Raw genomic sequence first — 11,266 nt, forward strand, 5'->3', positions numbered from 1 at the left:
TTTATTTTATTTTATTTTATTTTATTTTATTTTATTTTATTTTATTTTATTTTATTTTATGTATTGACTTTGAGACACAAGTCTTGTTCTGTCACCCAAGCTGGAGTGCAGTGGCATGATCTTGGCTCACTGCAACCTCTGCCTCCCAGGTTCAAGCAATTCTCCTGCCTCAGCCTCCCAAGTAGCTGGGATTACAGGCACTTGCCACCACACCTGGCTAATTTTTGTATTTTTAGTAAAGACAGTTTTCACCATGTTGACCAGGCTGGTCTTGAACTCCTGAGCTCAAGTGATCTGCCCACCTTGGCCTCCCAAAGTGCTGAGATTATAGGCATGAGCCACCGCGCCCAGCCTTCACTTTAAAGTTGGCTACATTCTCGAAGAAGACAAGACAATGATAGGAGGCTGTTGATTGGTGCCAAGTAGGAGTATTGTTCCATGGCAAGGGATGCTTCTGAACTTAGCACTGTAAATAAACCTTTGAAGGAACTCCAGAATCTCTTCTCTCCTCTCTAAACTACACATAGGCTGCTCTTGTAAGTAGACAAAAGACATTAGACAAAATAAAACCTCTTTTGTCTAATGTGTTCTCATAGCACATTGTTCCTGTAATATAGCGCCTAACTTGTACTGAGGGTACTTTTTTTTTTTTTTCTGTTTCTTCAAAGCACAGACCTTGGAATATTTCCCCTCAATCTTGAAACCATTGCTAATGCAAAACCTTGGTTTTGCATGACTGTTTCTCTTTGATTCGAGTGTAAGTGAGGTTAGGGTCATGTAGGGGAAGTCGTATCTTATTATCATGCAGTTGTATAACCAAAGAGTATGTCATTAAATTTATTCCAAGCCCCTTCTACCCCATTCCCTACCCCAATCCCAGAGACTTTTATACCTCTAAGACACACAGACTTCCCTTTTAGAGCAGAAACATGAATAGGGAAAAGATAGGAAAGAAAGTGAGTACAAGAAGCAGCAAGATTTCACCTAAACCATTGTTCTCTCTTGGATGTAGGATCGTCCGACAGTATCAAAGGGAAGATTGGTTTCAACTTAGATCTTAACTTTTTCTTCTGAGGCATGCGGGGCAGCCAGAGGTTCTCAGTGGGTTTGTGCTGATGATGACTTTCCTGTAGGGAAATGAGGGAAGAAGAGTAAGGGAGTAAGCTGAGTCTCTTGGGATTTTAAGTTTGGACCGCGTTCCTGGACTAAGTTCCAATTCCCCTACAATGATGCAACAAAACCTGTCAGAGGGGGAAGTGGGAACTCAGAAACCAGAATCAGAGGAAGCCATTCCCTGGGAGGGAAAACACTATTTTCATTGACAGATGACTTGTCCAAAGCCTGTTCAGTTTCCTAAGTAATTGATTAAATTTGCCTGCTGGCCCTTGGAAGTGAATGGCAAAGAAAGTTACCCGGTTTGGGGAAGGATTCAACCAGTGAAGTCCTTGGGAAACTAAACATTTGGCAATAAATTGGGAAATAGATCCATGGGACTTTACCTTCCTTTCTTGGAGATGGCTACCTCATCCACATTCCATTCTCCTTAATGAGAAGGCCATGGAATGGGATGTTGTGAAGTAATAATTATATCATTACTAAAGGTCATAGAATCAGAGTCTTTCAGAAAGAATCTTATGTCATCCAGTCTGTTTACCTGACCCTCCTAGCCCCTCCATAATCTCACTATCAAGTGATCAATCTTTCTATACCTAAGAAAAGAAAAAGATTTCACCTTTGATCAGCCGATAGATATCTCCCTGTAACTTTTACCCTATAGTCCAGAAGGAACAAATCTAGTCCTTCTTCCACAGAGTCCTTAAACATTTTGAAGAAATCTATCACATTCCTCCTAAGCTCTGTCTCTTCCAGGCTAAACATTGCCAATGTCTTGAACTTTTTTTCATAGGACATGGCGTTGGGTTCCTTTTTCTTTTTTAATCTCATTTGAGAAAGCTACAATTCATATTCTAACTGATGTACGGCAATCTGAAATGAAAACAATATGCCAAGTGTAGTAATTGCATGGCATATCCCCTGACCCCATGGAAGTGTCTATTCAAAAGTCGACTGGGAATGGTGGCTCACATGTGTAATCCCAGCACTTTGGGAGGCCAAAGCGATGGATCATTTGAGGTCAGGAGTTCAAGATCAGACTGACCAACATGGTGAAACACTGTCTCTACTAAAAATACAAACAAATTAGCCAGGCATGGTGGTGTGTGCCTGTTTTCCCAGCTATTCGGGAGGCTGAGGCAAGAGAATTGCTTGAACCCAGGAGGCGGAGGTTGCAGTGAGCCAAGATCACACCACTGCACTCCAGCTTGGGTAACAGAGTGAGACTCCGTCTCAATAAAACAACAACAACAACCAAAAGTCATCAATTCTGAGAGCCTTCTTTTTTTTTTTTTTTTCTCGAGACAGAGTCTTGCTCTGTCACCCAGAGCTGGAGTGCAATGGCGTGATCTCAGCTCACTACAACCCCTGCCTCCTGGGTTCTAGCAGTTCTCCTGCCTCAGCCTCCTGAGTAGCTAGGATTATAGGTGCATGCCACCACGCCCAGCTAATTTTTGTATTTTTAGTAGAGACAGGGTTTAACCATGTTGCCCAGGCTGGTCTCAAACTCCTGACCTCGTGATCTGCCCACGTTGGCCTCCCAAAGTGCTAGGATTACAGGCGGTGGGGAGCCACCATGCCCAGCTGAGCCTTCTTAACTGCACTATCTAACATTGCCACTCACATCCGTCACATTCCATCTCCTTATCCTGCTTTGTCATGGCATTCAGCACATTATACATTGTGTGATCATTTGTTTGTGGTCTAAGTCACTGGAATTAAGCTTCATTAGAGCAAAGACTGGGTCTTAGCCATTAATATATCCCTAGCACCCCTAATAGTGCCTGGCATATAGTAGATGTTCAATAAATGTTTGTTGAATGAATAAATGACCAAACTAATTGATTAACATATTGAGCTTTTGCTATCAGAATCTTAAAGCCTTTTTGTCTTTAACACTTGCTGCTTCTGAACCGTCTTTTCAATTCTGAACTTTCTTTAAGCACTTGTATTAGGTTGGTGCAAAAGTAATTGCAGTTTTGCAATTATAATGGCAAAAGCTGCAGTTACTTTTGCACCAACCTAATAATTTCAAGGGAAAGAAATCCATTTGAGTTATCTTAAATAACAGGTGTTTTACCGGAAGAGCACATGTGCCTAATAACTAAGATATAGATAACTATCCAGCCAGAAGAAGAGCCAAACTCTAGGAGAGCTGGACCTCATATCAGAAAAACAGTAACTGAAAAGTTATTTGGAATCCAAGATAACACTAGCGAAGGACCACTGTCTTAATGCAAACGTATCACTCACACGTTTCTCCTACTTTCTTCCCATCTGCTTCCTTCTCCCTCTACCTTGTTCACTCCTCACCTTTACTCCATAAATAAATATATATATGTGTGTGGTTTTTTTCTATCTGTAGCTTCTGCTTGTTTACTTCTACTTCCTACTTCCCTATAACTTCAGCCTTCCCAGACTCTACTTCATGGCCTTTTCACACTACCTTTCTTCCTCATGGTTTGAGTCTTTTCTTTTTCTTTTCTTTTTTTTTTTTTTTTGAGACAGAGTCTGTCGCCCAGGCTGGACTGCAGTGGCGCAATCTCAGCTCACTGCAACCTCCACCTCCCGAGTTCAAGCAATTCCACTGCCTTAGCCTCCCGAGTAACTAGGACTACAGGCATGTGCCACCATGCCCGGCTAATTTTTTGCATTTTTAGTAGAGACAGTGTTTCACCATGTTAGCCAGGATGGTCTCAATCTCCTGACCTCGTGATCCGCCCGCCTTAGCCTCCCAAAGTGCTGGGCTTACAGGTGTGAGCCACCGCACCCGGCCGGTTTGAGGCTTTTCTAGTCCCACTCTATGTGTCCTTTCAGCTTTCATTGCTACTGCTTCGATCTTTTCATTTCTCAAATCAGAGGCCTGGAAACAAGAATCTTAGCTCGGGGATTCTGGGTGTTGGTAGGTTGGTTGGTTTTTGTTTTGATGTGTTTTTTGTTTGTTTTCGTTTTAGGGTACCAATCCACATCACAGGTCACTACCCAGCCTATGAAGTTTGCTTTGCTGGGTCTGATATCCTCCTCTGGTCTCAGCTAGGAGTGGGGACAGAGTTATACTGTACAAACTAGAACTTCTTAGGACGTTCCCTTACTCAGGAGACTGTGGTAGGGTCAGTTTCACTTAGAAGGGGCTGTTAGTATAACAATCACTGTAATAGATCTATCTAGTACATTCCACAACTTGCCTACTAGAACTCCCTCTCTTTTTGGATGCATGCCTAGGCATAGCAAAGAATGCTTTTCTTGTATATGATTCTAGGTTTACAAAAGATTATCACATTTGTCCATCAAGGGAAGGAAAGGATGCTGCAGGAATATTAAAGAGGCATGGTAGGCCGGGCACGGTGGCTCAAGCCTGTAATCCCAGCACTTTGGGAGGCCGAGGCGGGCGGATCACGAGGTCAGGAGATCGAGACCATCCTGGCTAACATGGTGAAACCCCGTCTCTACTAAAAAAATACAAAAAACTAGCCGGGCGAGGTGGCGGGCACCTGTAGTCCCAGCTACTCGGGAGGCTGAGGCAGAAGAATGGCGTAAACCCGGGAGGCGGAGCTTGCAGTGAGCTGAGATCCAGCCACTGCACTCCAGCCTGGGCGACAGAGCGAGACTCCGTCTCAAAAAAATAAAATAAAATAAAATAAAATAAGAGGCATGGTAGGTATCAGACGTTTCAATCTTCTTGGGCTTGTTCCAGTCAGATAGCCCTATAAAAGTACCATGGTGCTGATCTTTGAGCCTTAACTCTATCCATTAGTACAATTTAACTGGTACCACAATTTCCTCATCAATATGATTAGGTTCCGCATCTGAACTGGAGGGTTCACGGAGTGCACAGGCTATTGGAAGAAAGCTCTTCCTGCACCCAGTTTATATGATAGCTTTGTATTTCCTTCTGCACATTAAGCAGGGCAATCCTGGCCTGGCATTTATCCCTTTCTCAATGTATGGTTCACCCACTGCCATGAGAAACTACCACTGAGCTTACCTTAAAAGGGCACAAATTCTGAGACCTAAGAGACCACATGCAGTAAATTCATTAACTCCTTTGTTAGTATATGCCATTGGATATTAGCATTTTATCTTCCACTTGAAGGAGAATCTCTCACTGTCATCCATCTAGCAACTATGGAAACGCTAACCCTAAATTCACCACATTTTATTATAAGGGTCTCACTTGGGTAATCCCATGCCCAGCATAAAATTTCTATTAGAATCCTTTGTTTGCACTTTCACTTAACTCATTTATTTAATTTGTTCTTGTTAGATTAGACCCACTCTTGAGGCTGTCAAGACCTTTTTTAGATTTTGATTCCTTTTTTTTTTTTTTTGAGATGGAGCCTCGCTCTGTCACCCAGGTTAGAGTGCAGTGGTGCAACCTCGGTTCAGCTCAACCTCCATCTCCTGGGTTCAAGTGACTCTCCTGCCTCAGCCTCCTGAGTAGCTGGGACTACAGGTGCCTGCCACCACGCCCAGCTAATTTTTTCTATTTTTAATAGAGACGGGGTTTCACCATGTTAGCCAGGATGGTCTGGATCTCCCAACCTCGTGATCCACCCGCCTCGGCCCCCCATAGTGGTGGGATTACAGGCGTGAGCCACTGTGCCCAGCCAGGTTTTGATTCTTAAATATCTCTTAATTCAATTTTCTCTACTTCCTTGCTAATGATGTAGTTGAAGTCTTCAGTATCTCTCACCTTGACTATTTTAGTAACATCATAACTTATCTTTCTGGGTTTTGTCTCTTCCACAATTACTAATGCACCTTTCTTCAACCTCCAAAACAGTCTTCCTAAAATGCAAATTTGTTTGATTACATTCTTTTGTCTCCTGCTATTTACTCTCTGTTTTTTAAAATTTTTTATTTTATTATTATTATTTTTTTTTTGAGATGGAGTCTTGCCCTGTCGCCCACGCTGGAATGCAGTAGCACTATCTCAGCTCACTGCAACCTCCACCTCCCAGGTTCAAGCGATTCTCCTCCCTCAGCCTCCTGAGCAGCTGGGGCTACAGGCATGCACCACCACACATGGCTAATTTTTGGATTTTTAGGAGAGATGGGGTTTCACCATGTTGGCCAAGCTGGTCTTAAACTCCTGATCTCAAGTGATCTGCCTGCCTCGGCCTCCCAAAGTGCTAGGATTACAGGTGTGAGCCACCGCACATGGCCCTGCCATTTACTCTCTTACGTCTTCCTGAATACACCTCATTTTCCCATGTCTTCATGCTTTTGCACTTTCCTCTGATTTGATATTTTCCTGTTCTTTTGTCATGGGTCACTTCCCTACTCACTCCCTTTTTCCCAACGGAAATACTGTATTCTACATTACTTCTGTATTTTGTATATTCTTCTATTACTTTTACATATCTCATTTATTGATCTCTCTCCTATTAGTCTCCAAGTTCCTTTAAGATAGAAACTGTCCTGTAATCATCTTTATATTCTGTTTTTTAGCTTACTGTATCCTTAGCAATAGCTTGTTGAATGGAATTTGAGCTTCTTTAGTCTATAAAGGGGTTTCAAAGGTTTGACTACTGTGATGGTAAACTCCCTCCTCTGAAACCCGAAAGTAATGTGTACCAAAGCATCATTCTTTACTCCTTTGCCATTTACATATTCATCACCGTTTTTATTCCTCATTTCCTGACTCATCTTTTACTACTTTATTCTCAACTAGAAAGTCAGTGACTAGTCTACCCTTTGTTAGTTACAAATTAAATATCTTTGGCCAAAGAGGAACACTTTCCAATGGAGACCCCATTTTCTCCCTGCAATGAAGTTTCAGTACCCAAGCTTATTGAATTCTGAATCCCAGGTTCTCCAGATGCTGTTCTGTGAAGCATAGGATCAGGAATAAGAAGGAAGAGATAGACCAAGTGCAGTGGCTCACACCTATAATCCCAGCACTTTGGGAGGCTGAGGCTGGAGAATCACTTGAGGCCATGAGTTTGAGACTAGCCTGGGCAATATAGTGAGACCCCCGTCTCTACAAAAACAATTTTTAAAAAATGTAGTCAGGCATGGTGGTGCACACCTGTAGCCCCAGCTACTCAGGAGGCTGAGATGGGAAGATTATTTGAGCCCAAGAGGTCGAGGTTTCAGTGAGCCGTGATTTTGCCACTGCAGTCCGGCCTGGGTGACAGAGTGAGACCCTATCTCAAACAAACAAACAAACAAATTAAGAGTTGGTTTTCTGAGTACTATTCTTCATGTTAAGTTAGCTTCCTTCTCAATGCTAACTCCTAATTCTTCAGGGTTCACATTTCGGGTTCCAGGAGGCTTCTGCTTACCATGACCTTGAGCAGTAACTCCTTGGAAAAGTATTTTGGTGCACTCTCCGTGTCTTGATGGGTGATTGAGCAGGGAGGTGGGTTGTTGGTCATAATCAGTAAGGTCTTATCCTGGTCATACTCTGTTACTTTTAACATGAAGCTGGTGGTTTTCCTGTTTTGAGCCAGGAATTTCTGCAGTGCAGTGGCCTTCAGAGGCTTATAGTACTGGGCCTGAACAGACAGAAAGGTTTCCAGAGAGAAAAAGAGATTAGGCCAAGAGCAGGTTAACAAATCGGTTGGCTAATATTTAGCTTCTGTGAGGTAAGAACAGAAGTTGGACAAACTTGCTGCAAAATTTGTGGAGTTTTTGTTTTTGTTTTTGTTTTGTTTGAGACGGAGTCTCACTCTGGTGCCTAGGCTGGAGCACAGTGGCATGATCATGACTCACTGCAACCTAGACCTCCCGGGCTCAAGTGATTCTCCCACCTCAGCCTCCTAAGTAGCTGGGATTACAGGCACATGCCACCCTGTCCAGCTGATTTTTGTGGGTTTGTTTTTGTTTTGTAGAGATGGAATTTTGCCATGTTTCCCAGGCTGGTTTCCAACTCCTGGGCTCAAGCAATGCACCCATCTCAGCCTCCCAAAGTATGGAGATTACAAGAGTGAGTCATCACACACAGCCCTAAAACGTGTTTATCAATCAGAAACTATCTGAAGTTCTCAGTCCCTCTCTTCCCTTGGGGCATTCCCCTGAAAATACATTAAGGGGTTGGGGCAATGCAATGGAAAGGTTCCATGGTAAAAGGAGTCAGGTAACTTAATTCTTCCAATATAATGGGACAAGCAGAGAAGTTTCTACATGGCTAAACCTAATTGGCCTTGTCTCTACAACTCTCTCTAAGGTACAGGGGGAAAGCTACCAAGGACCAAATCTTGCTCAAGGAATTCCTCGGGAGTAGGCACAGCCAAGTGCAACACCTTCCCATATTTACGTCTTCCACACATCAACATTTCTCAGGCCCAACCACATTGACATGCACTCACAAGCACAATGTTAAAAGAAAAGCAGCCACAAAAGATAGCATGTCACTTAAGGTATGGGTGAAGAAGGGGCATTCCCACTAAATTTGCCTTTCTCTCAATAGGAGAAAGGCAGAGGGTTGGGGGGAAGGAAGTGAAAGGGAGAAAATGGATCATAAATATTTTTTTTCCCTAGTCATAAATATGTTTTCTCAACTTAAAACAAATCAGCGGTGGGGACCCACTTTCTTCCCAGTTCTCGTCTCCCACTTTGCCACCCCAATCCTCAGCACTGCCTCTGGCATCGTAACCTAGATGCAGCTCTGCCTGCCTGTCCTGAGAGTATGCCCACTCACAGAAGCTGGGGACACTGGGAGGCATTAGGGACACTCGCAGTGGGCATCTGCACTACTGCTGAAACTTCCCCTTAGAGATCTTGGGGAATGCTTTTTCTACCTACCAAATTTGGATGGACTGTGTAATGCCGAAGGTTTTCTAGAACAAATTTTGATCGCCCGACTGCATCAAAAATCTAAAGAGGATAATCAAAGTTAGTGGTTTGAAGTTGCACCTATCCTAAACAGTATTCCATTCCTTACCTCACCTTAGTCTCACTAGAGAACTGGTCTCTAACTTACACTAAGTGAGAAGTACAGTGTGCTTCAGGTTTTGTACTCTAGATTTCCAGAACAAGGGCCCCAGCAAGGAGACCTGGATTCTAAGACCTCCTGACCGTGACATTTGTCAGCGGAAATGGGGCCAGCCTTATGAAGTGTCAGGGAAAGCCGTTAGGAGGGGAAGTAGAGTAGGGCAGCATCAGTTCAGACTGGGACAACTCTTTCCAAGGAGTCACCTCTTTCTTTTGCCTTTTCCATAGCTATAGGAATGAAATGAGGTGAAAATCAACACGGAGGACAAATCTTTAAGGAGGAAAGCAAGTTTCAAAAGGGCATTAACCTAAAAGTTATGGGTGCAAGGGGGCCATAGGGTCAACTCTGCCAACTGAGCTGGCAGCCAGCCTACTCACAGAAAAAGGAAGAGCAGTGCATGTTGCAATTTTGAACATCTCTGCAGTATGAAATTCTTCCAGAAATGTTGCAAAAAGTAATTGAATTTGCTTTTTTTTTTTTTTTTTTTTTTTTGGGCTAGTGGTAGTCCTGGATGTTAGTGGATTATTTGAGTGTCATATCTTGTAGTAGAGGAGCTGAGCATTTTCCATTCCCTTTCTGCTGACTTAGTGTTCTTGCTTCTCCTCTTGCATAGCCCTGTCTAATGATGAATCAAGGAGATAGGAATACAAGGAGATAAAAGCTCTGAATTATCTTCTTCTGGCTTAGCATAATCAGAAATCAGAAAAAAAGAAGAGTGCCTCATAATCCTGTGTTTGGATCAGCATTTCTGTTTTCTTTTCTTTTCTTTTTTTTTTTTGTTTTTGTTTTTCTTTTAAAGACAGGGTCTCACTCTGTCCCCCAGGCTGGAGTGCATTGGTGCAATCATAGGTCACTGTAATCTTGAACACCTGGGCTTAAGTGATCCTCCCACCTCAGCCTCCCGAGTAGATGGGTCTACAGGCACGTGCCACCATGCCCAGCTATTATTATTATTTGCTTATTTATTTTTCCTTTTTTTGAGACCGAGTCTCACTCTGTTGCCCAGGCTGAAGTGCAATGGCATGATCTTGGCTCACTGCAACCTCCGCCTCCTGGGTTCAAGCAATTCTCCTGCCTCAGCCTCCTGAGTACCTGGGATTACAGGCTCCCACCACCACACCCGGCTAATTTTTGTATTTTTAGTAGAGACGGGGTTTCACCGTATTGGCCAGGTTGGTTTCAAACTCCTGACCTCCAGTGATCCACCTGCCTTGACCTCCCAAAGTGCTGAGATTACAGGCGTGAGCCACCATGCCTGGCCTATTTTTTAATTTTTTGTAGAGATGGGGGTCTCACTGTGTTGACTAACTCTTGGGTTCAAGTGATCCTCCTACCTTGACCTCCCAAAGTGCTGGGATTACAGGTGTGAGCCACCATGCCCAGCCTGGCTCAGCATTTCTAAAGATTGCCATACCTCCCCCATCAGGAGGCAGTATGGTAAGGTGTGTACAGAGGAAAGGGAACATGCACTGAAAAGTGAATAAAGCAAGAGGGCTAATGGAGAAGAGGGAAGCAGTCAGAATGGGACAGAACTGTGAGATAAGAGGAGATCCTGCTATGCTCCAGGAATAAAAGGCCAGAAGTTGGCAATTCTTGGCAGTTGGAAAAGGAGCAGGAAAAAGCATAGCAAAGCCACTCCACAAATTCCTTTAGAGAGGGTGGGATGAACTATGAGATGGTGGGATGGATCCAAAGACTCAATTATTTAATTTTTGCCACCTTATGGAAAACTGAAATTCATTTGTTGAAAACAAATATATTATGAAAAACCTGCTTTACAACTATGAAATGTATGACGTATTTAGAATCACAGAAATTAGCAAAAAGTTATTTGGGAGAAAGGTATGAAGACCTTTTCTTTTATAGGTTTTTTTTTTTTTTTTTTTTAAATAATTTTAGGGGGAAAGTCCCTGGTGAAAATGTTTTTACTCCTGAAGTTTTCTGAAGTATTGCATATCTGTTCCAAATTAGCCTCTAGCAGTTGACTAAACCCACAAGATTGTCCAAATTGGAATGTGTTTTTAGTTTTGTTATGTTGAATTTCACTATCTGTGGCTGATTAAATAAAAGTTGGCCTGGAAAATTCACTTGAATGTGGTAAACATAGGAAAACAACCAAGATACCCATTGGAGTTTGGCTACAAGAGGTAGTTGTAACGTCTGCGTAAGTTAGGATTTGACACGCTCTTACTCCCTAAGATAGGTTTCTGCTTC

The 11,266-nt window shown here is 42.9% G+C and overlaps 1 protein-coding gene across 2 annotated transcripts in view; it reads right to left on the bottom strand.

Moving 5' to 3' along the window:
- TSGA13 (testis specific 13) overlaps positions 1-11,266 on the bottom strand; it is an 18,886-nt gene that overhangs the window by 3,281 nt on the left and 4,339 nt on the right. For both annotated transcript variants that reach the window (XM_023207848.1, XM_023207847.1), the window contains 3 exons: positions 8,863-8,934; positions 7,401-7,613; positions 985-1,127 (listed from right to left, as the gene is read on the bottom strand). In XM_023207848.1, coding sequence (XP_023063616.1) covers positions 985-1,127; positions 7,401-7,613; positions 8,863-8,934 — 428 coding nt within the window. The remainder of the gene's footprint in view (positions 1-984; positions 1,128-7,400; positions 7,614-8,862; positions 8,935-11,266) is intronic.

This window comes from Piliocolobus tephrosceles, chromosome 8 (assembly GCF_002776525.5).
Source record: "Piliocolobus tephrosceles isolate RC106 chromosome 8, ASM277652v3, whole genome shotgun sequence".
Taxonomy (NCBI): Eukaryota; Metazoa; Chordata; class Mammalia; order Primates; family Cercopithecidae; genus Piliocolobus; species Piliocolobus tephrosceles.